At 43.8% G+C, this 26018-nt stretch overlaps 1 protein-coding gene across 3 annotated transcripts; it reads left to right on the top strand.

Annotated features, from left to right (window-relative positions):
- The first annotated feature begins 6301 nt into the window (after window positions 1-6301).
- relb (RELB proto-oncogene, NF-kB subunit) lies at window positions 6302-21933 on the top strand. 3 transcript variants are annotated; one of them, XM_088911589.1, is made up of 10 exons: window positions 6302-6467; window positions 6824-7017; window positions 9958-10278; window positions 11942-12102; window positions 12663-12754; window positions 15676-15807; window positions 16354-16458; window positions 17762-17977; window positions 19014-19082; window positions 19554-21933. In XM_088911589.1, the coding sequence occupies exons 1-10, from the start codon at window positions 6392-6394 to the stop codon at window positions 20195-20197; spliced, it is 2010 nt and encodes a 669-aa protein (XP_088767715.1). In that variant the 5' UTR covers window positions 6302-6391; the 3' UTR covers window positions 20198-21933. The 3 variants fall into 3 exon arrangements, with proteins under 3 accessions (XP_088767715.1, XP_088767716.1, XP_088767717.1); XM_088911590.1 differs by lacking the exons at window positions 6302-6467; window positions 6824-7017 and adding an exon at window positions 7121-8146; XM_088911591.1 differs by lacking the exons at window positions 6302-6467; window positions 6824-7017 and adding an exon at window positions 7121-8045.
- The last annotated feature ends 4085 nt before the right edge of the window (window positions 21934-26018 follow it).

Genomic DNA, 26018 nt, shown 5'->3' on the forward strand with positions numbered 1-26018 from the left:
AGTGCGTACATTTTAAATCAAGGGGTGTGAGGTGGGAGTGTGTCCCTTCAGCCTTTCAGGAATATTACTGCCACTCATTTGTCAGTGCAGAACTCGGACAGAAAGCTTTATACAGGGCACTCCTGCTGCCGTTTAAGTCTCTTTAAACCAGGTTTTGAGTTGCTGTAGAAAATAGTAAGAACAGTAACTCAGTTCAGTAGCTTTAGTGTCACGCACGAACAAAACCGTCTGCGGGGATTGTTTTAAAATGGCGAACCGGCCCACGTCGAGCCCAGCAAGCTGTAAGTACACCTTTCTAGCCAGGAGAGGGCGGCAGTTCCCCGCTGATCGAGCTGCTTTCCCAGCAGAGGGGGCGTCCCTGGTTCTCTGGGAGTAAATACACATGCCGGGAAGCGTTAAAAGCGCCTCCTGATGTATAATTGTTTTATTGTCCCCAAAGCATTTATAGCTGTCTTTCCACCAACACAGACCCCTTTGTGCAGTGACTTTAATTCTGATCTCGAGAGACTTTTTAATCAGGCTGGCATTCACAAAGGAAACAAAAAACTTCTACAGTTTAAACGTCTGATATTAACAAAATAAATTGAGCTGCCGTTGCGCTTTCCAGCTGTGTTTTCAAATACATGACAACGTACATTTTGACATTCAAGAGTTTGCTGAACCCGCCAGTTTGACTTTGTACAGTGAATGAGAGGAAGTATTAAAAAAAAACTTATAGTGCTGACCTCCCAGCATCTGGGGAGTCTATTAAAATGGATCCAGCAGAGGCATGTAAGCAGTAAATCTGAGGAAGAGTGCAAGTCCAGATCATGTTAATGGAAGAGTTCTGCAATCTTGTGCAGATCAGCTGTGTGATATTCTTAGTTGGCTTTTTCAGATGTCCTTAAATCTAAAAATCACCCCTTCTCTGTGGAAGAAATCCATCCTTATCCCTATTTCAAAACCTGCCAGGCCACCTATGCTCCACAGCTGCTCTTGCATCTCTCCCAGTGAAAGCCTGGAGAGGATCTAAAAGCAATACATCACAAAGAATACATAGGACCTCACTGACAGCCTGCAGTCTGCACACAGAGAAAGGAGGGGAGCAGACAATGCAATACTCCCATTGTTAAATCTGGTCTATCAGCATCTTAAACCAGCAAGGTCATTTGTAAGTATATTATTTGTTGACTTTTCCTCTGCTTTTAACACAATACAGCCACTGCCTGCACAGAAACTCTGAGAATTTCAAGCGTAACATGAACTTGATAAGATGGGTCCTGAACGTTTTAACAAACAGGGCTCAACAGGTCAGATTTTGGAACTGATTATCTGACGTGCTCTACTTTCGCCCCAGGGCTGTGTTTTATCCCCCTTACTGTACCTTTTGTACACTAATGAGCCCCAGACTCAGATGGACATCGGGTCACTCCCGGACCCGCTGGAAGGCGGGCTTCCAGGCGTCCGTCTTCCAGAGCAGAGTCGAGAGCTATGGAGACGGCAGGGTTAAACAGGGGAAGGCGGAACAAGACACAGGCGCCGGAACCTAAACTAAACGAAATACAAAAAGGTAGGAGCGCCCTCTAGAGGAGGGAGAGACGATCATGACAGTCATCAAGCTCCAGGACCTGGGACTGAACACCTCTCTCTGGAATTGGATCCTGGACTTCTTGACAGAACGTCCGCAGGTGGTGAGGGTGGGCATCAACATATCCTCTACCCTGACTCAAAACACTGGAGCCCCCCAAGGCTGCGTGCTTAGCCCTGTCCTCTACTCCTTATTTACTCATGATTGTGTCGCCAGGCATAACTCAAACTCCATCATCAAGTTTGCGGACGATACAACAGTCATTGGCCTGATCTCAGATGGTGAAGAGTCTGCGTACAGGGAGGAGGTTGAAACCCTGGCAGCACGGTGCCAGGAGAACAGCCTCTCTCTGAACATCAGTAAGACTAAGGAGATGATGGTGGACTATAGGAAACACCAGGGAGGAGATCACACACCTATCTACATCAATGGGACTGCAGTGGGGAGGGTCAGCAGTTTTACGTTCCTGGGAGTTAACATCTCAGAGGACTTAACCTGGACCCAGCACACCAACATCGTGGTCAAAACAGCACAGCAGCACCTATTCTTTCTCCACAGGCTAAAGAAGTTCAGCATGCCGTCACATATCCAGGCCAACTTCTACAGGTGCACTATTGAGAGCATCCTGACTGGCTGCATCACTGCCTGGTCTGGGAACTGCTCCGCCCGGGATCGCAAAGTACTGCAGAGGGTGGTGAAGTCAGCGCAGCTCGTTACCGGCTTTGAGCTACCAAGCATCCAGGAGATCTACTCAGCTAGATGTCTGAAGAAGGCCAGGTCCATTCTCAAGGACCCCAGCCTTCCCAGTCACAAACTGTTTTCTCTCCTAATGTCCGGTAAACGGTACCGAAGCATTCGTCCAAGTCCAACAGACTTAAGAACAGCTTCTACCTCCAGGCAATAAGACTGCCAAATAGCCAACCTGTAGCTCCTTCAGCAAATCACCCCTAATGGCTACATGGACACACAGTTTTCACTGTATTCGTCATACTGCACTACTTGGACATCATGTACTGCACACACCCTGGACACATCGCTGCTCTGTTTATATTGAGCTCTGTCTGAGTTTATCTTATTCAATTTCTATTGCACTATTATGTATTATAATGTCACCTTATTTTGTAACTTTAATTATGTGATTTTTACCCCCCAGTGAGCTCGTAGAAAAGACATTTCATTGCCAGCAACTACTGCTGCACGCTGTATTGTTGTGCATTTGTTAATAAACTTTGATTGATTGATTGAACTGGTCCTGAGGTCTGAAAGGTAGTCAGCTTTCAGTCCCAGTTGATGTCTAAACTGCTTATTCTAACAAATCGCCCACCTGACTGATCGCAGCGGAGTCGTTCCAGCTGACCTGTGGATGCTGTTGGACCACAGTGCTCCAGTTAAAGAGCTGCAGTCTCCTGACCTAAGCCTTTGGGGGATGATCCACATACTAATGTAATTTTACACAGGCCTACGCTGAACCATTCTTTCCCAAATAGGTTAATCTTTTTTTTTCCTCACTGTCAGTCATGTGAACTCGCCCTCAGAGCCCACAGGACTACACTGCGGGACCCAGGGCTGACGGCTGTAGTATGCAGTGTACAGCACGTATAGTAAATATACTACAGTAAATAGTATACCGTGTAGAGCAGGCCGCGTGTGTGTTCATATTAGACTATTTTCCCGTTACACTTGTTCCTCACTGAACCCTGCTTTCACAGTATTTCAGTCTTGACAAACCAGGACGACGGTTATCAAGCAGGACTGTCTTGTATCATCTGTTATCTGTGAAACACTGTTCAAAAACATTTCCCCCAGCAATGTTCGATTTGTTATGTAACGTTTAACTTTACAAGAGCGGCATGATACTTAGGGCAATACAAAGAAAACGCATTCGATTTCTAAACATCTGCGTGTCTTTACTAAAAGCAAGAATACAGTATTTCTAACCATATGATAATAGCGTTTTCTTAATCATTTTGGTTTTTCATGCTGTTCACGCAGTTAGCACTGCGCGATAGTGACACAGCTCGTCAACAAGCCGTGAACAATCTGGTGGAAACAACCGACACACAGGAGCGCTGCTTTGGTGTGAAAGCAAACCACGAGCAAAACTGCACGATGTGTTTGTGAAAAACACTGATAATTCACTGCTGGCCTGCATGAACAGACAGACCGTGTTTCCAGGTGGTGTTGTATCAGTGAGAACCCGGGGGTGCTTGGGCCCTGAGACACTGGGAGTCGAGCTAGTTGCTGGTTGTATTAAACCCTCCCTGCGCAGTGCAGGCCGCCTCTATCACTTTCGATTTCGGTCTTCCGTTCTGTGCACGAAGATTTTAATCGGCCCCTTCTACCTCACCTTTCTGCGTGAAACAGAGCTTAAAAGACGAATAGAAAACAGATGCACATAGGCAGGACAGCCAACAGGCATTACTCATACCAGGGATGTTAGCGATTGGAAAATGTGGCGCTGCCCGGGGCTTCCCCTAGCGTGACGTCAGGGGAATTCCAGACTCGTGCAAGAAGAAAGTCTGTAGCTGAGGCGCCGCGCCGCACTTCTCGCCCGGCCCGTGGAGGATCCAGAGCTGCGCGCACAGTCATCCCCGCAAGCGCTCGACACGCGTGAAACATCCCGACAGGGCGGCGCTGAGACGATGTCTTGCCTCGACTCCGCTTGCCGGGCGCAGCCGCTGTAGTTCGGGGCTGGCAGCCCCGAAGTTCAGATCGCTTTACAGTTCGCGCCGACTGCCACTGAGATCCCAAGCTTAAAATGCGAAATATGAGCGTCGGGAATGAGACTAATGTTCTGAACAGAGGTAAGACGGGTTTCCTTATTCAGAAACTTATTCAGAAACAGATGAGCGTCCCGCCGACACCTGGAAACCGGGCAGACGTGGCAACGGGGCGGAACCGGGCACCGGCTCGGAGACGTCCGGCCTGTTTCGGGTGTTTTCACGAGATCACAAGCAGCAGGGCAGCTCAGTTTACCGCCCCGGGCAGCACCCCGACAAAAACAACCAGCACCGAGCCGCTGGCCCAGTTTCCACTGCCTGTCCTGCCGCGCCCACGGAGCGCACCTGCGGAAAGGTGCTTTCAGTCGGCACATGCAGGACCTCTGGCGCAGTCACAGCGTTTGCAGGCTGTGGCTCTGTACTGTGACTGCTGTCTGGGCTGATTCATCGGTAGCCTGGTGATGCAATTAACCGCCTGCTCGTATAATCTAATGTTTACACCGATACGCACCAAGCTACCTCAGCGTCTAGTATGAGGCTTGCCTATAGAAAAAAAGCTGACCCCTTAATACGAGTGAGATTTTAGATAACCCTGATGCAGGTATTTTGTGTTTTGGCCAAGGTCTGATCCGAACTTCTTGGCAGCACATATTCTGCGTCCCCGGTGCGGTTCACCTGGGGAATTTAGAGCGCGGGACTGAAACGGGATCGGTGCCGAGAGGACATAAGGACGACAGAGGGCTGATGGCCAAGCAGCCGGCCTTGCACTGCTGCTAAATTTAACACAACATATACAAAAGTGGATGTAGATTGTCGTGTGGAAACGAACCGCTTGTTACCGTCTCGGAGTGATTTAGTTCGGGGTTTATAATCACAGACGCTTAAACTCCGGGAGAATTAGTCATAAACCAATGAATGCTGGCAATCTGAATACAAATATGACTCACAAAATGCCATCTGTATCACAGAAACAAAATACTCGGCGTTCAGATCTGCTACACAGAGTGAGACCGGGGGTGCCTGCCGCCTGTAATAGATTTATCTGTTTAGCTGTCACTAAAATATATTACAGAGACTGATTCACAACAACAGGATCGCATACTGGTAACCGACAGAAGAACAGATCACGCAAGAAAAGGTGCCGCTTCTCAAGCCGATCCCTCACGATTGTACTCTTATACCGAACGAGTGTTTTAATCTGCTTTGTTTGTAAAGAATAGAGCATTTCAGAGTGTAGCACTCCCAGTGCTCCTCATTTAAGATGCAAATAGCCGAAAGGACTCTTAGGCATTAGAGTATTAACATCTTAAACATCACAAGAGGCCGATATTAAGCTCTGACCCATCTCCCAGAGACTGTGTGTTTAAGGCAATTTGTGAGAACACCCACTCTCATAGGTACCATGTTATTTCTAAGTCTACACATGCCAGAGACAATCAGCAACCTCTACTGTGGATCACATTAATGTGGTAGTAACATCCTGACCCATACCAACCTTGGGGATACCTGCTGTTTTAGAACAGTTTAGAATGTCATTCGTAGACATGTTATAGACAGTTATAACAGACTCCAACTGACGTGTGACTCTCTTATTGATACCAGTGAGCAGCAACAGGAAATGTCATCTCCAGTCGCAGGTCTGTGCCAGTAGAGTCCCACAGGGGCCTGGCGAGTTGCTGACATCTGCCTGCACCTGTCATTTCAGCAGAGTAAAGAGCTGTTGGAGCTCTGGACTCATAACTGGAAGGTTGTGGGTTCAGATTCCAGTTGAAACGCTTATTGCGTCCTTTAGCTGATGTGTGATGAGCGTTCTGGTGCACTATGGCTGCTGTCGCATGATCCAGGTGGGGCTGCACACTGGTGGGGGTGGAGGGGATCCCCATTACCTGTAAAGCACTCTGAGTGGAGTGTCCAGAAAAGCGCTATATAAGTGTAAGCCATTATTATTATTATTATTATTATTATTATTATTATTATTATTAAGCAAGTTACCTGCACAGCAAATTATGCAGTTTGCTGCAAATTTGATTCTGAGTTTAATGTAAAGCCTCAGGACTATTTCTAACTGTCTGGGGTGAATTAAGACTGGACTGTTTGCTTTTAAATGAGATTGTACACATCTGATGTTGCAAGATCACTAATATTGTGTCCCCTTTTCTTTCTTCCAGATGTAGAACTAGGTGAGTATCACTGTAAATTGATTTTTGTGTTTCTTTGAACGGACAGAAGTCCATTGTACCGAATGCTTATAAGGTAACATTCTCCTTATGAAGTTTAGATAAAAGATATTCATTCTACAGACAGAAAAACATTGTAGACCATCCTAATGTTGTTCTTAGTAAAGACATGGTAAATGTGTTCCATAAAATAACTTCTCTAACAGTGAGAATTAGAATTCTTACTAACAAACTAGTGTTGACACTATTTGACACGGTTATATTTATGCTGACATTTGCACAGAATAACATGCAGCACCAACTGTTATTTGTGCTTTAGGATGGGGGCCTCCATGATGACAAGCTGTTTTGTTTTACAGACATAATTAATGAGTACATCTCTGAGAGGAGTGATCCTTTGGTGGGACAGCCTGTCCCACGAGCTCTGCCGGGACCCCCGCCCCTGTCCCGGGAGCTGGAGCAGGACTTTCAGTTCCTCCCCACAGTCTGTACCAGCAGGACTCCACGGCCGTCCAGCACACCGCAGCTGGTAGCCAGAGGGTCGAGCACACAGGTAGGCCGGGCCCCAATAGGACCGTGTGCTGTGCCAGCTCTCGCATGCTCCTCTGCTGCAGGCTCAAGCCCACGGGCATCACCTAAAGAGGAAAGGAGCCCTGTTTAAAAGGTGTATGGAACTTAAGCTGAAAAGCACATTACACATGAATGTAGAACTATGCGTTTTCAAACAGGATGGAAATTTTCTTGTTAACTGCACAGGCATCTGTAAAAAGAAAAGAAAAGAATTGATCATCCCTGTACAGCCTAGGAACATCCAAGATCCTTAAAAAGGTTTGAGAGTTGGCCATTCAGCCCGTCTTGCTGGTGTGGATTTTAGTAGCTAGTTGATCCAGGATGTCGTCAGTCCTTGGGTCGGGACGAAAGAAGGATCTGGAACCACACCGAAGGAAGTCCTAGCAGCAATACTGACTAAACAGAACAAAGAACACAAACTCAAACTGTTACCAGGTTGTCAGATACTTGGGTTTGGTTAGTACCTACCTGTTCATTTTTATACAGGACCTAGATATAACAGCACTCCTGAATCTGGGAGCACACAATTATTAGAAAGCTGAAAAACCCATCTGTCATGAGTTCTGCCATATCTGTAGGCAGGACTAAGATGCCACTTTTGAGAGCCTGTTTCTTCCATATGTCCTTGGATACGTCTAAAGAAGGAAGTCCCTTAACGTACAGAGACTCTTTGTTTTTGAACAAACTTTATTCATGTCCGCTCAGAGCGGCGCTTCACGCCCGTGGCTGCAACGCCCCGCTGACTCTTCCCACTTGCCCTGCCAGCTTCCTGCCAGCGGTTGCTCCGCCCCCTCTGCTCGAGTGCTTTGTGTGGCTGCTTTTGTTTTCCCCTCTGTGCCCAGACACGGTAGTCCTCCACACGTGAGCCTGGCACTGGGCTGCTCAGCATCTCAAGGCCCTTGACTAGCAGCAGGCTGCCGCTCTGCAGAAGGCGGAAAACAGGCTGGAAACTGCAAGGTTCATAGTGGACTGAGGAGGAGCGTGGGACCCCTGAAAAAACAGAAATACAAGGTTTCTTTGTTGCTGCTGTCGGCTTCTTCCTTTTTCGCTCTCTTTTTTTTTTGTTGTAACTCGTCTTCCGGTTGTTGAGACTAAAGATTGTCAGTCAAAAGGTACGTGAGCTTGTGGTCGTTCTGTGACTTTTTTAGATTTTGATCTTATCAGGTAGTGACGTGTTTTCCAGTTAACTACTGTTGCAAAAACGTCTGTAAAAGCTCGCCACGCTGTAATGGGAGTACAGTAATGAGAAAAAAGTATGCAAAACGTATGCAGAAGTGGAGTGTAACAAATACGCATGGCAGTGCCCTAAACACAGTAGTAATGCCTCGGGCAAGAGGGCATTTTAATGGCCAGGAAAGTATTTAGAGCACAAGGAAATATGGGCCTATGCAAAAAGCACTTGCATTATCTCCATAACTGTCTGCTGTTTTCAGGGCTGATGTTTAGGAAAGACTACAGACTGTGTTATCCTGTTTTTAATCTTTCTTGTCCTAAGTCCTAATGTCCAAAGAAGCTTTATTGACATCTTTGAGATTAGACAATTGGATTAAAATGGCACCTGTCAATCACTAGTACAGATCCAAGGAGTAAGGAAACATTCACAGCCATGTCAAAAGCAGTGGACTCGGGTGCAGCTGAAAGTCTTGTTAACCCCATGTCTAATGATGTAGTTAACACAACTGTATGTGGCCCATACAAGAAGTACAAAGTTTAATCTCTCCCAGCAAAATATGTAACATTCGCAGGGAAAATACATGCATGCAAGAGACAGTTTTGAAATGAGAAAGTGCAAAGCTACTCTGTCATCCTTTGGTTTTGTGATCTTGGAAGATGGCGGCGATGTGCATGAAGGCCACTGGAGCCCTGGGAAGTAGCTGGTGGAGTCTTGTGTGCTGGATAGTATCAGTGTGAGGCTGGAAGAAAGATATACTGCCGTCATGGGATCAGAAGATAACAGGCATCACCAGCAACATAGACAGCAACAGTAAAAAGTGCCCAACACTTCCCAGACCCATGAAACTAAGCTTTCCTGGTCATCGTTGTTGATTTGCTCCATCAGTGATCCAGGGCCACCTGTGTTGGCACCAGGCACATCACAGGGTGACGATTCCGGAAGGTTACTTCTTCCACTTCGGGGATGATAACCATCAGACATGGCTCAGCATTGCTCAACGTTCGATTTTTCATCATTTTTTCGAAATGAGCAAAAGTTAAAAACACATTAATTAGTCATGTGCTGCGTGACACATGACACATTATTTTAGCTGGTCAGTGTTTTCACTGGAAAAGACAGTTCCTACAGTAACTTGATATGCCTTGTTTACAATTAGGGTGCTTGTGGTGAGGCATAATCTAAACCCACGAAGTGGTCTATGTCCTGTCTAGGTCACATTACAGTTAATTGCTGCATGTAGTTACAGTGGATTCCTGTAATTACAAGTGTCCACGTTGCCCCAAACTCAAACTCACATCCCAGGGTTGCTGACTGCTCACGTGGTGTGCCAGCGCACATAGGAGCATAGGAGCAATAGTTCTGTTTCAATGGAAACTACAGTCACCTGAAGAGGCACGAATACAAGATTCACTCTAAGCAGTGAGAAAGAACTGAGAAAGTAAAGTACAAGAGCCTGGTGACCTCCAGCTGTTGCAGATCTGGTTTGTAAGAGAAACTTGTGTTTTTTTGTGAATACATAAACAGAAGTATTCATTCCCCCAATGACCTTGAAAGAATAGTGTTTGTGCTCAGCATTAAAAGCATGGCAGGTTTCATTGTCCAGAATGTGAATTTTGCGTCTGTCCGTGTCATATAGAATTTTTTAAAAATTATCTGCATATCCATATGTGTATATGTATATCAAACAGAGAGTGTGATTAATAGAGGTGAATATAAAACACATGTTTTCTTGTTGGTCTCTGTCGGCAGGCGTCCATACTGCAGCAGGCAGGAGTCCCCATGGCCTCGCCCAGTTTAAGCAGTCCTACCGCCCAGCAGAGTCAGAGCAGGGTAGCAGACAGGGGCAGGCTGGGGGCCAGCAGGGGAAAGGGCAGCCGCACCATGATGAGGGGCAGACTGGACCCAGGCACTGAGCAGCTGGAGAATCTCCTCGACAAGCCGGAGCTGGTCATCACAGAGCAGCCCAAGCAGAGAGGCATGAGGTTTCGCTATGAGTGCGAGGGGCGCTCGGCAGGCAGCATCCTAGGCGCCTCAACCACTGAGCAGAATAAAACCCTGCCAGCCATCGAGGTGAGCCTCCTTATCATGCTTACTGCACAGGGGCACATGTAGACAAGCACTGCCAAAACAATGGCCAAGACACGGTCGACACTCTCAAGTGAGCCTGCGCCTCGATGTAGTGGGGGGGATGCTTCTCCGTCTGTGTTCTGGCACAATGAGTACTCATGTTGACCGGTGAGCTGCACTGAGAATAATAAACTCATTTCATTGTGAAATGACGTTCCTACAGTGTAGAGGTCAGCCATGATAGCTGTAACGCCCACCGTGCGCCGCAAACAGCCTGAATTAAACATAAATATAATACAATCAAATGTCCTCCATGAGACAAAAACAAGAATAAATCCAACTTGATTTCCAGAAACCTTGAACAAACAATTGGAGCTGAGATGAGAATCCCAGAGCAACAGATAATGTAGATCATAAATCATTGTGTAGAGGAGAGCATTTTAAGGGTGAAAAGTGTTTTCTTTTGGCTGGAACAACAGTGGTAAAAACTGAGCCTCCTTTAGAATGAGCACTGAGTAAGCGTGCTTATCAGCTCATGTCAAAGTGCACTAATCAGAATAACTCATTCTATTTTATGAAATCACAAATGTATTAATGGAAAACATTTCTCTACTAAAGAAATGAGTTAATAGTACAAGGAATGTGCAGAAGATTAAAGTGAGGTGCAGATAGGAGGGACCTTCCTGACAGAGGAATATATCGCATGGCGTCACTATAATCGTAAGAAAAACAATCAAAATATCTCCACTTTAAAAAAAAAATCATTCCGTTAGTCCATAACAGTTTTCCACGGCAGAAAGGGGAATTCTCCTGGAATGCACTATCATTCCCATGGGGTGATTCCCTTACATGGGAGGCAGCGTGTCTCTGTAACGTGTACAAGAGGCTTGGGGTGCTCCAGCAGCATGGGGGTGAGGTCTGAGGGCGCCCCCTGACCCTCTCTGAGCCGAGAGGAGAGGGGCTTGCTGAGCCAGTGTACTGCTCAGGCTGGCTTGTCTTAATTAAATGTCCAGATCTTCTCCTGAATACAATGTCCACTGAAGTCCACTGACGGCTTTAAACATCTCTTATAGCATCAGGAAAAAAGGACTTGTTTGAAATCAATCATTTAACTTGTCAACACAAAATCCGATTTCATGTCCACAAATGCCAACAAAAGGACTGTAATACAAAGAACATTAGCAAATTGTGCATTTAGGATCAACAAGTGTAACATTAGGCAAAGTGTTTATGAGTACAAATCTTTGAACACACACTTATTTGCTAAAAATAGACTAATTTCTCTGACGGATGAAAATTCACCCTAAGATACTTTGCCATGCTTATGCTAGTGACTGCTTTAATTAGAGAGTAAGATTTTCAGTGAATCATCGAAACTATGGTCTGGTTCCCGCCAGTGTGGAATCATGCTGGGATTTTCCCTCCTTCCCATGGATAATTCCCTTATTCCAGCTCTCTGCACTAGCACAGATCCTCGTCTAAGTACCTATGTGATTAATGGATGAGTCAGTAGTTTAGCACCCTACACCAAAAGCAAAGGTCCTGCCTGAAGAAGAGTGTCATCAGGGCAGACTTTAACTTCCAATTAAAGACAGTGGATCTGAAGACAGAGCTCTGGGGTGAAAGATGTGGGAATGAGTGATGAAGACAAGTCCTTCCATTTCAGTTGCGGGGAAACGTACAGCAGGTGAAGAAGATGATAGTGACCGTATCCTTGGTGACCAAGGACATCCCTTACCGCCCACACCCACACGGCCTGGTGGGTAAGGACTGCGTCGATGGGGTCTGTGTCGTGACCATCAACCCACGGACCAGCCGGAAGCACAGGTGTGCCCCTGCAGCAGTGCTGCCCACCTGACCCTGCAGAAGCAGCTAAACACACGCTGATTGAAAATGATTGTTTCCAAGCAAAAAGATATATTCAAAGATGTAGTTTTAAATAGTGTGATCCATAACCCTCCCTCTGGGTTCCTGTTCTCGAAGGTGGTGACATTTACCATAAGAGGAGTGTAGTTACTGTGCAGTTTAATTAAATGTAACGATATTTGTTTCTTTGTTCTCCTTCGGATAATCGGTAATGAATAGTTTCCTTTAATCCCCAAAGATCCGGTTCTTCCAGATTGTTCTTGACTCTAGATCTGGAGCAAGCTGGTCCAGCCCTGGTCCCAGACAGCCACTGGAAGTCATCTTCTAGATCTAGATCTAATTCAATCTGTTCAGAGCTACGCTGTAATTAAAAACAAAGGAAACCGTGGCTTTTCAGGACCAGGGCTGGAGTCCTGGAGAACATTTCACATTTGCTGAAACAAACAGCCTCTTGTGAATCTGTGCTCTGCGTCGCCCCCTTGCTTCAGTGCGTTCTGACATTGTGCTGTGGACTCTGGCAGCTTCTCCAACCTGGGGATCCAGTGTGTGAGGCGGAAGGAGATCGACCCTGCGCTGGAGAAGAGGAGGAGCCAGGGAATAGACCCCTTCCACAGTGAGTGTGAGACAGCGCAGCGAGCCGTGAGCCCCCTCCCCGCGCTCTGGGGGCACAAACGCATCTGAACTCTTTTCCCCCGTTTTATTTTGCTGACAGATGTACGACTTTAAAATCTGAATATAATTGCCAGTCTAAGGCTGTGGATACTTTTTTCACCACACAGCACCCTGAGTCAGTGTTGATTTTACTTCATAGTTATGGCAATGATGTAAATATTGAATGAAATCTGACCGGTGTTACAACAATGTAACTGCACGAGTTCTGCTTTTTCAGCACCGGGACAATGCTGACACTTGTCTACCTTCACTCTGACATTCTCTGTTGAATTACGGCTCGTTAAAGCAGTGTAAAGCACATCTTTGCTAATGTGACAACTGAAGCAAGATTTTTAATGGACTCTCTGATGTGTTCTTTGTAAGTCCTTTTATAGCTCCCCTCCTCCCTCCTGCACACACCTCCGCATTGCAGTGCCAGTTCTGAGAAAATACACACCCCACTCGTTATTTGTCAGTTACAGGACAGCCCACAAAAATGCATATACAACCAGTTCTGTCCTTTCTTCTTTCTGACGTTGCACTGTATGTCTTTAGAAAGTTCTAAAAATCCCCCCCGAGCTAGAAGCACCATTGTGAAGACCACAGCCAAGTTATTTACACAATGTGGTTAGCAGCAGCTCCACCTTGTAACGGTTCGGTTTAAACACACTAATTTCAAGACCATGAACATTTAAACTACCCACTGTCACCTCTGCAGTGACTGATGTCGCTATTGTACAGATCTTACTGGTGTCCAGGGTTTTGCATCTTCATGTTTTCTTTAAATATGTCCATTTTGCTACAGCTTAAACTACAGCTACAGACAAAGCTCTACTTTACACTACATAACATTTGTGTTGCAGAATGTTTTATCTGAGCTATGCAGTGTATTCAATTCAGCGTGTTCACTCTAAAATTAAACCTCTACATTAAAAAAGAAACCTTTTTTAACGTGTCACTGACCACAGAGACCAACCCAAGAATATTTTTCCATCCTGTTAGTAAACATTACTCTGATCTCTTTCCTTAAATCAGCTTCTGGGTTCTGCAGTGAGAGGGATGAACTACTAAAGAGAGCACATTGCAGAAACAGAAGACAAAGACAATAAATGGCATGGATTAAGTCAGGGCTCGCTTAATATGATAAAGTTTACATTACAAGATTTAGATTTTCAGAAGACTTGATTCACCATAAAAGATTAAGTCTTAAATTCCAGGCAGTTGGCATCCAAAACTGTAGATAAGGGGTGAAGGTTATGTAATGTAATTAGTGAAGCACCACAGGGATCTGTTTTAGGACCAGTGTTCTTCCTAACTCAATATTGGTGATCTAGATATTGTATAGATATGGTGTAGTGAGTAAACCAGTCATGTTTGCAGATGATTGTATAGTAGAGGGCTTAGCAAACACTGTAAAAAAGCTGTAAAATAAATTCCAAAAGACTTCAACATGCTGGAGCAAATATCTGACAGGTGACATTTAATGCAAGTTCAGATCTCTACACCAATCAGCTGCCAGCAAACAAACGAACGAGATGGACTGCACAGGCTCTTGTTTCAGCTCACTGTACAGAGCTCATGAAAACAGATTCTGAGCGAATCCCGCTCTGCAATGTTTCACGAGAGTGTACTCCATACACCCGCCATGAGCTTCATTCAGTATGTGTACGTGTATTCCCTTGAACTCTTTCCACCTGGGCGCTGCAACAGTGGTTTGATCTTCAGCTTTTTTCACTTGTTAACCTGTGCACTCTCTTCTGAATGCTACTATGCTGGTGTTTACTCTAGCCTATATTTTGTTGTTTCCTTTTAAACCAGTTTAAGCATGTCTTTGATTGAAAAGACCTCACATATGCATTCATTATGACAGGAAGTGATATGAGATGCAATGTATTTAGTAAAGACTTGAAACTAAAAGTGAATAATTTCTTTAAAAAAATTCTAAATTGAAAATGCTTTGTTGTTACACAGCTTTATCAAGATTGCTTTTCTTTATGACCTTAAGGCTCCTGATTTGTTGTTTTTTTCACTGAAGATACTGTAAATGGTCTTTTAATATTTGCATTGTAAGTAAAATGTAGAAATTAAGAATGATCACAATACTTAATATTCAAAGTTTGGTGCTAGGCTTAACGTTTCAGTTTCTGTAGAAATCAAAATGTCTGAGGAAACACAGTCATTAGGGTGATTCATGTGCTCGATGTAAGGTGGCCTGATTCTAGCTTGTCGTGCTGGTGGAGCCTCTTTAACACAGACGTGCTCCATGAGTCCTCAGCACACTTCAGATTTCTCCTGCCGAGGTCAATGAATACAACCTGCATTGTTCATATAATTGTAAGATGCATTTAAAAGTTTACAGTTAAGATGAGGTTTTTATTTTTGCAGTCGGTGACTGTAACTAGACCAGTGAAATTTGGAATACTCGAATATAATCTTGTTGTGAAAAACAATGGAGACTTGGCTGAAACTGTTGAGGTTCTAAGTAAAGCAAGGCAATCACGTCACTGTTGAAACTGATCTTTTGATTTGCTGCAATACGTCCATGTGGTACGCATGACCCATGGTCCAATCCAGGATTAGTAGTTCCTGTACATTGGTGTGTTTATAGTTTTTTGTCTTTTTATGTGACTGGTTCCTATTACACAAAGTTAATTAAGATAGAAAAAGATTAATTTTAATATACAGTATGTAAATAACATAAGAATGCTTACAAATGAGAAGAGGCCATTCAGCCCAGGTTGGCAGTGGTTAAGACATGTGTTGTGACTCTATGTACAGAAGTGCCTCCTAATCCCATTCCTCTGCAGCAGGTCTGCGGGTTGACTTGTGTTATATTTCCAGCCTCTCACGCAGTTGTTTTCTTCGTGTCCCTTCGTTTCTCAGGTGGGCATTCCAAGAGCATTGAGGACATCGAGATGAATGTCGTCCGCCTGTGTTTCCAATGCGAAGTGGAGAAACCGGACGGGGAGAAATATTCCCTAAGCCCTGTTGTATCTGAACCCATCTATGACAAAAGTAAGTTTTCTCGCCAAAGCAGTACAGCTGTTCTGTGTAGTATCATTCCCTGTATTGCATTTACTCTCTCTGTTGTGTTCACTGCTGAACCACTTTTATGGAGTTTTCACCAGATTCTTTGCTGGAAGTCCGCTTCATGTGAAAGATGATGGATCTCTTTACTCAGCCTGCATTCAGGAATGTTTAGTAGTACTTAGTAGACTAAAAAAAATAAATACATTTTTTTTTCCCAATTTTTAAAATTTACAAAAGTGCAGAGAGATGGGGGGGGAAAAATGTGATCAGAATTCCTTAATCTGGAAACAGACACAAGTATTTGTTCAAACACTGCAGTTTCTTCTCCACATTTTGGCACTGTGATTAACTGAAGCCAAAAGCAACCAAACATGTAATTAAGTGGAGTTGAGGTGTACAGCCCGACTGCAAGGAAGGTTTTTAAGTACTCTGCAGTACTGTAGACTGAATGTGCCCAGAGTCGTTCAGAGATCCAATCGTTCCTGGTGCTCTCAGTGACAATGCGTTTCCCTGTTTCACTGTTTCTGACAGAAGCTACAACCACATCGGAGCTGAAGATCAGCCGTCTGAATGTGGTCCGGGGGCCGTGCACGGGCAAGACCGAGATCTACCTGCTCTGTGACAAAGTCCAGAAAGGTACAGGAATCTAAGAGAACAAAACAATTCCAGGAGTGATGAGGGTGATTACAATATAGTGTAAACGAAGACATTTAAAGACAGACATCTCCAGCGATGTAATTCGCCCAGTGCAATAAATATTGATTGTCAACACGGTAAAATTGGCTCACAATGATATGTATTCTACTTGTCTCTAGGGACAACAGCATCTAAAACATGAAGGCTTGCTGAATGTTTGGAATATTTGGGGAGACAGGTTTGGCCTGACCCGCTTGGCTCGTGGGGGAGAGTTAGCCCACAGGGAGAGGAGCTGGAGCCCCATTCAGAAAGAGCGAATCAGGGGATAGGTGCAGGGTGGAGACAGGGTGCAGCAGGGATGCCTGAGATGATTGTGAAGGGAGGTGTGTGTGTTCGATATATACAGTACAGCAGAGCTCATTTCTGTGACGATGGTGATGACTAGCAGCTGAGTGAGATTGACTTGTTACCCTCCCAAACTTCAGTCAATAACCCCCCTTGTCCCCTATTATTCCCCTCCTTCAAGAAAGTCAACTCTATCGTACCTGTATGAGTGTGAGTATGTGGTTTAAAGTATTATGAAAACAGTAATACAGCAAATACAGTAGTGAGCAGTATACAAAATATAATTGAATAATCATGAAATGCAGGGAACACAGCAGGTGCACAGCTCTCACGAGTAGCCTTCTCTGTGTCTCTAACTGCACGAGTCGAAGGTCCGTTCTTTCCACACATGCACACCAAACTGGTCACGATCATCCCAGCCCTCAGCTTATTCAAGATCTCAGTTTTTAACTCTGAATCAGGAGCCCGCGGGGGCTGGGCCGCCGCGGTGAGCACGGAAGCCTAGGGCGCGGGCCCGGGTGGAGCCGCCGCGGGTGCAGATCTGGGTGGTAGTAGCAAATATTCTAACGAGTGGAGAAGGGTTCCATGTGAACCGGCACCCTTCCAGCCACAGGCGCAGATCCTGAGCCACAGAGCCACCGCACCGCCCTAAGCTTCCCCAAGCGTAGCTCATTTTTTTGTCTTTGACTGCGTAGACATGAATTAATGTAAAAATATTTAGCGTAAAACACAAGTCCACTTATTACACTTAATGCATTAGGGAATAGCATTGTTGGAGATGGATGATGTCAACACTTAAGTCTGTAGATAGTAAATGCACAGAAGTACTCTACCAACCACTTTTTGCTTACAAGAAAAATATTTATGTAAAAACAATACATATAGAGTTTTGTGCAACACTTAGACCCCAGAAAGCATGTTTTCCGAGAAGGTTTAAAAGCCCGGTTGTGATTTGCAGATGACATCGAGATCATCTTCACTCATGGAGACTGGATGGGCAAGGCGGAGTTCGCGCAGACGGACGTGCACCGCCAGATCGCCATCGTCTTCAAGTCGCCACCCTTCCGGGACCTGGACATCCAGGAGGAAGTGGACGTCCAGGTGCAGCTGCGGCGTCTCTCAGACCACATGGAGAGTGAGCCGGTCACCTTCACCTACCTCCCGCACAACCCCGGTACGGCCCGGCTGCCCGGACGGCGCGTGCAGGGCTGCTGTTCTCGGCCGCTTCTCTTTGCTTGATGTTTTCACATCTCATGATTACCCACAGAAGAAGTGTATGATGTTCCAGACTGACACACTTTGAAAATATCCCATTCAGCACCTTTATAGGATTTCTTAGGTTTTTTAAATCATTGATATTGTAAGATATTGGTGTCACTAAAGCTTTAACATTTTTATAGGCCTACTGGAAAAAGAGAGCATAGCCAAATCACACACCAGTATTCCTAAAACATTCATCACCATGTAAGATGGCAGGTGTGTTCCTAAGAGCTACACGGTGGTATGAGACATATCTTATGTCCTCTTTCTTAACATTAGAATGTTCTTTTTGTAGCTTTTTATGTGGTAGATTGAGCATAAACTCTTTCCCGAGAGTTCTCACTGTCTGTTGAGATACAGATAACAGCCAGCTCGTTTGTGCTTTCTGTCACTTTGCATGAGCTGTTGGTGCAAAAATGTGAATTTAAATGAGTCTGAAATTCAATGCGACAAGAAAGTATAAATCCACTAACAGCCATTTCTCAGGCTTCCCGGTACAAAGGTGATATTAAAATTCAGTTGTTGAAGAGACAGATACTAACCTGAAACCAAGAAACGATCATTAACTGAGGAAATGAGTCACTGTTCCTTAGTTGCAATATACTTTGCAACAGATCACGTTACAGCTTTCTACTAAGCAATTTACATATTTGTTTCATTACAAAAACATGTAAATTACATCTGAAAACAACAGCAGTTACAGTTTTTCCTTCTTACCCTAGACAAGCTGTGGTAATAATGTACCACTAACCATGACATGGAATGACTGTTTTTAGTTTTCCCAGGGCTGTGTGCAGTGAAGCAATTATTGCTGGTGCGGACAGTACAAATAATATACTTTTTGACATGTGTGCTAGAAATCACTTGTAAATATCGGTTTATAATTTTAATTTGTGATGTCAGCCTTTATTTTGGATTGTCTGAGCTACAGTTTTCTTCATCCTTTTCAGACCCCTATGAAGTAAACCGGAAGAGAAAAATCGCTAAAGACGTGTTTGGAGATGGAAACAGAGTTGCAGGTATTTGCTGTGACAAAAACGCGTCCAATTTCAAGGGTCCCCTTTCTCTACCTGTAGATAAGCTCTGACAGGTTATCTCCCTAATTTTTCATTTAGAGATGATTTTTTCATCATTCATAAGAGAAGCGGGGAGCACATGCCCCAGAAGGCATCCAAATAAAAGAATGAAAATCTGACGCTACACAGCTCCGTTGATTTAAACATCTCAGTGAGCTAATAAAACAGTGCCTGTCACAGCACACATTCCTCAGTCACATCTGACATATGACTTATGTCATTTTACCTTTAGTTTTATTTCTTAACCCTCGTGTATTTATTAATTTCTCTACAGTGCATATAAATTGTGGGCTACTAATGCAATAAAGAAGATAACATGTCTGTCTTGCATTTTGTGTTTTGTATTGGTAACTGTAAACACAACACAATCTAGCCATCAGTTGTTAATTGCTGTAATTTTTCTCTGTTCTTCAGCACTGAGTCCAGCGCTGCCTGAAGCCTCCAGTTCCAGATCTCACGGGTTCAAACCGTTTCCTTTCGGCACGCCAGACATTCCCCTTCAGATGTCCTGTCTAGAGGAACGTACCGCCCCGCACGCCCACTTTGTGGAAGAGGTGCAGCACAGCTTAAGCTGTGGTTATGAAACCGAAGCTTCTTTTTGTGGCGAGAACGATGGTTCATCCTACAATGACTACAAAATAGCAGGAGAAAACTTAAACTCAGATGATATTTCTCAGGTTTTTACAGCTGTGTCAAAAATCCTTGAAAACCAGGGGTTTTATTCTTCAGGGCAACAGCAGAACTCAACCACCGACCCTACGTTCAGTACTGGCACTGATTTCGCTCAAGTGAGGCCAGAAGAGGGTCGAAACAGCAGTTATTCATTAACTGATATGGATCAAAACTTTAATATGGACATAGAGTTCCCTTGCTCCTATTCTGAAATGCTTCAGCCATACAATTATAATCTGACCAATGGAAACCCTTCATGTCTGGAACCGATACAGCTACAGGATCCCAGCAAAACTTCATGTGTAGCAGACATGGAGTACAGGTTTCAGCACAGCGATAATGAGAGCCAGAAAATGCCAAGAGTCAAGAATGAAAGCAATGAATAAGACCTTAGCCCATGCTGGAGAGTGGTGGGAACAAAGATGTGAATCACATGTGATGTGGCTCTTCTTCGAGGTGGCACGACACTGTGAACTGCAGTGCCTGGTGTGTGGGTTTCTGCACGAGCTGCTTGTCAGGCCTGTGCTGCTCTCCTTGAGCCCTGTTTCTGTTACAATCAAAAACCTCTAATGCAGTTTGTTACAACGACAGTACCCAACCGTGACAAATGTTGTTTCAAAGACAAAATCAGCAGCTTTCCTGGTTAGATGTCCTTTTAAAACAGCATATTGTATCTACAGTAGGTATAAAGACAAAGGAAAAATGGAATTCTGCTTTTTCTTATTGTTACATCTCAAATCATATACAAGCTGTACTGTTTTCAATTTGAGTAGCTAGGAAGGGACTTCAGCGTGAGACAGTGCTGACGAGGTTACATGCATTAAACACGATGTGAAGGGCCAGCCACCTGCCTGCAGCCTCCCAGCTGTAGCATCTGTAATAGGAACTGAAGAGCTGCTACAAACTGAAAACATGTGTTGCAGATCAAAAGTCACTGAACAACAGTTTTCTCAGTGAATTTGTTGTGAGACGTTTTTGGTTTTTAACTATAAAGACAAAAAAATCAGACTCTAAATCACAAGCACTGCAGGACTTCCAGCAAGACTTGTTCACCTGCAGGGGACACTGATTGAACAGAGCATCTCTTCTGGCTTTTGTCAGTGAAGTTGATCATGCAATATTCACACAAAAAACATCTTTACAATCCTTGTGAAGCATATTACAGCAGCAGTTATCTTTCTTTACTGTGACTCAGTTGCTTTATCAATCATCGAACACTGCATTACCCACCCAAATCTTCAAGTATTAAGCTAATAATTCTGATTTGCATTTCATGTATATAAAATGGTGCAGATTATTCAAATAATTAAGTGTGAGGTGATCTAGAAGCCACACTGATAAATGATTTGGTTGTAACCTGTAAAATGGGTTTGTAAAAGTTTGTAAATATTGTCATGCAATTGTTTTCCTTTTGTGATATGTAGCCTTGTGTAGCCCTTCTTGGACTTTTACATTAAACTGAAACATTCCTTGAATTTCACAGAAAGAGCATTTTCAAAATAAATTTAAATGCCTAAAAAAACTTATAATCAAGCTCTACTGTAGTGTCCATGTACTTAAAACCTTATAAATACAGTCTTTCAAGAAGCTGCTCTTACTGTACAGTGGTCACTGATGAGAGAGGTTCATCAATCGATAGCCCCATTGTCCTACTGCCTGTGGCAGACCCCATGCGGAACAGTCAGTAAACTCACAGATTTCTCCTAACCAGCTTTTTAGAGGGTATTGGATCTGTCTTTTTTCAATAATGGACAATAGTATAGAAAATTAGAGGTTTGAATATGTGACAGCTGGATTTTGTCTAGGCTACATTTTGTCACTCAGAAACCATATGTCCATCATGAAATAATTGGAACATTATGAGTATTAATGGCTTTAAAAATCTTGTAAATTCTTTGTAATGGGTAGTGTTTACAGCTTTTTAGAAAACTATGCTCAGCACAGCAGGCCAGAGGGCTCTTTAATCATTTAGCATTTTCTGCTCTTCCAGTAAGCAGAACAGGGGATGAATCGGACAGACGTGATTAAGACAGATGTCTTGTTGTACAGTATGTCCTTTGATTTTATTTTTCCAAGAAATTAAACTTGCATCCCAGACTTAACAGAGCTCTTCTTGTGCAAACGATGACTTTCCTGTGGTTTTTGAAAGTATGTTTTCTTAAATAGTAACACTAGAGTTCCTGAGAAATTGCAAACACTTGCTCATGTGAACTACCAAGCAGCTCCTTCACAGTTAACAAGGCTGTTGAAGGAGCAAAACACGTTTCATTTCTGCTTTTATCAGTAATTACTGCAGTTTCTTAAAGTTGTAATGATTAATTTCAAATACATTTTCTGTGCAAATTTGCTGGAGGTGATAGCGGGGGAGGAGAATTCCAATATCCAATGGCAATATCTTCTGGGCACTTCTCCTTCCTCCTCGGCTGCTATCAATCAAGGCTTTACAGGCCAGATCACACGGACAGAGAGGACCACGGGAAAGGTCGCCACTCAGAGGAGTTAAGTTTTGACCCGAATGAGCGTATGACTGAACTTGCTGGAGGTAAATACTGAGGCATTCTGCAAAAACTTCAGTTTGTAAATATTGCTGAAGCCATCCAAAAGTAACATAGACGACAAGATATGCCTCCATTGTCTAAACTAGTTTATCCAGTGTAGGGGCATCGGGTTGAAGGTACATTACAAATTCCAAAAAATCGATTTTTTTTCGAATCGGTACCATGTAAAAGAGACAAAGGTGGGGGGGGGGCATGCAGTATAATCAGCGAATGATTGAGTTTCAAAACTTTAAAAGATTAATGTGGTAAAGTGATTTTCTTACTGCAGGTTTTAATTTAAAAAAAAGTTAATTCTGAGATAAAGAGGAAACTCAAATGCTGCACTGAAAAAGCCTTCGTTCTACCCCCAACCAAAAGAAAGAGTTTATAATTGTTGCCTCATTTCTAAAATTAGCTGTTTTCTCAAACTCCTGTTCAGGCCCCAAACCCCCCCACCACCACAGGAAAGAGAAAGACAAAAGTCCAAACATAACCTCTCCTCTGTGCTTGGCACTGAGCCGCGCTGGGAGCAGCGCAGGCTGGGAGCCAAAGGGAAACTCCAGAGCGGAAATTATAAGGGCAGTTTGCACAGCGCACAGGGAGTGGACTGGGCAGGAACCACTGGTTTTAATTGACCCACGACCTGCTCCTCCCCTCCACGCAGAGAGTAGAGCTCGCATACATCCCAGAAAGCCCAGCTTTGGAAGAAATCGTCACCGGGCCAGTGTTTGCTCTTGGCAGTTCCACGTGGCTCCAAGAAATTGTATTTTTTTTAGTAGAATTTGTTTCCCAATTACATAAGTTAACTTATAAATGGGGTTTTACAGCTAAAAGCAGCCTAGTGATATTAGTATCCCACACCAGTTACCTAAAAGAACAAAAGTCTGTAGCCGCACAAAAACACTATCACTTGTGTCTGAAGGAGGAAGTGATGTTAACATCAGAAACTGTACATTTTCAACAGTCTGTCTCAATCACTGTGTAGTATCTGTCTATGCTGTATCTGTACGGTATATAGCCACACATTAGTGTATCCAGTGACTGATGTGTCCTGCTTAGGCACAAAATGAGTACATTGCCAGGAAAAGTAGTCATATATACTGAAATAGACCATACAGAATCCTGACTGTCCTCCAGATTCTTCTGTCAGGGAATAGTTTACTTTCTTGTTCAACAGCAGAATCTGGATCTCAGCAGCAAACCTTTCAAACACAGTCACACATGAAGCACTTTTCAGTTGTCACACTTACTGTTTGGATCTGGCACTTTTAAAAATGCAAGATGAGTAAAATATAATTATAGCAGTCTTACAGGCTACATGCAACCTGACCTTGAGACAGAACACTGAAAACAAATGCCAACAGGAAGGCACCATGGGCTATGAAGAGGGGGAAGAGTGGAAAATGGATATATACAGTGCCTTTAAAAATATTCACCCCCCCCGGGCGTTTTGCACCTTTTATTGTGTTACACATGGAACCATGAGGTATTGAACTGAGAATTGTTGCCACTCAACACAAAGTACTCTATAATGTCAAAGTGAAAAAAAATCCAGACATTTTACTAAATTAATTAAAAATAAAAAACAGAACATAAGTGAATGCATAAGTTTTCACCCCCTTGTTTTGACGCACCTTAATTACCTCTGAAGTAACCAGCTCTCTTCTCCAAGTCAAAGAATTACTTGACTGGAGTGCACATGTGTGCAGTTGAGGTGTTTCACATGATTTCAGAATAAACACACCTGTCTGTTAGCTTCCCCACTTAGTGCATTTCCAAGGAAACACTACCCCATGAAGACCAAGGAACATTCCAAGCAGATCCGAGACAAGGTTCTTCAAAAATACCAGTCAGGGCAAGGATATAAGAACATTTCCAAGGCATTGAATATATCCTGAAGCACAGTGAAGTCCATCTTTACAAAGGTGAGAAAATATGGAACAACTGTGAATCTGCCCAGAACTGTCCGTCCTCCAAACTGAGTGTCCAGACAAGAAGAGCCGTAGTAAGGGAGGCCAACAAGAGGCCTACAGCAACTCTAAAGGAGTTACAGTCCTCCATGACAGAGATGCGAGACACTGTGCATGAGACAACAGTAGCACACACACTTCATAAACCTGGCTTGTACAGAAGGGTGGCAAGAAGAAAGCCTTTGTTGAGGAAAAAACTCGTATCACATCTCGGCAGGAGTTTGCCAAGAGGCATGTGAGACACTCAACAATTTGGAGGAAGATTCTATGGCCTGATGAGACCAAAACTGAACTTTTGGGCCTGCTAAGTGCTAAGTGCTATGTTTGGCACAAACCTAACACAGCACATTACACTGAGAACCCCATCCCTACAGTGAAGCATGTTGGTGGCAGCATCATGCTTTGGGGATGCTTCTCTGCGGCTGGGACTGGAAAACTCATAAGGATAGAAGGAAAAATGGATGGCGCTAAGTACAGAAAAATCCTGTAGGAAAACGTGCTGCAGTCCACAAGAGCACTGGGACTTGGACGATGAGTTGTCTTCCAACAGGACAATGACCCGAAACATACAGCAAAAGCCACACTGGAGCGGCTTAAAACCAAAAAGCTTAAAGTCCTGGAGTGGCCCAGTCAAAGTCCAGACCAATCCAATTGAGAATCTGTGGAATGACTTAAAAAGTGCTGTTCACAAACAGTCCCCATCCAACTTGATGGAGCTTGAGCAATTTTGCCAAGAAGAATAGGCAAAAAGTCCAGTGTCAAGATGTGCAACGCTGATAGAGACTTACCCAAAGACTCACAGCTGTAATTGCTGCCAAAGGTGGTCCTACCAAGTATTAACTCTGGGGGGGGGCAATACTTATGCATTCAATTATTTTCTGTTTTTTGTTTTCAATTAATTTAGCAAAATGTATGGATTTTTTTTCACTTTGGCAAGTGGGGGTAAATACTTTTTATAGGTACTGTACAGTGATAAGTGTGTTCTATTGCTGTGTCAACAGCAATAAATTAATGAGGCTTTGAAAATGTAAATGTAATGTGAAAATACTTCTTAGAATAAGATTATTGAAAACTATGAAGTTGAAGTAAAATGTTATGCAATTAACTGTGGATTTACAAAGACAGATACGGGAGTACGAGGACTTTGCCAGGGTGGAGGAAGAAGGGCAGAGACACTAGCAGCACAAGTTCAGAGGTGGCGTAAACGGAGCCCGAGAGAGGCCGAGATGCCATTAAAATCCCTGCAGCTTCTCCGATCCGCAGCCTGCTGAAACATTCTGCCAAACAGATGATCCCCTGGCAGAAACCACACAGCCAGCTCATTTTCAGGGGGGAGTTTCCCAACAAAAGTAGGTAGTAAGCTCTGAAGATGCTACAAAAGGTCAAGGAGTCCATAAAAAGGGAGCAAGTGATTGGGCAATTATGGATTTTTCTGAACCAGTAGTAAGAACAAACCACTTCTAGGAATATATTCTATAGCTAAAGCACTAAAAGAAAAACTTAGTTCACACTGAAGATGGCTTGTTGAGCTGACTGTTCCTGCTAATGTTTGACAGTATCTAGATCTGTCACTTTGATTCCTACATCAGGTCTCCAGGTCCACAGTTTTCAATGGATCCTAATTTACATACAGTTGGTCGGCAGTGAACACTGACGCATTCAAAGCTCAAGAAATTTCCCCCCTAGGAAGAAAAGAGGAA

This window comes from Atractosteus spatula, chromosome 3 (genome assembly GCF_055471065.1).
Source record: "Atractosteus spatula isolate fAtrSpa1 chromosome 3, fAtrSpa1.hap1, whole genome shotgun sequence".
Classification (NCBI taxonomy): domain Eukaryota; kingdom Metazoa; phylum Chordata; class Actinopteri; order Semionotiformes; family Lepisosteidae; genus Atractosteus; species Atractosteus spatula.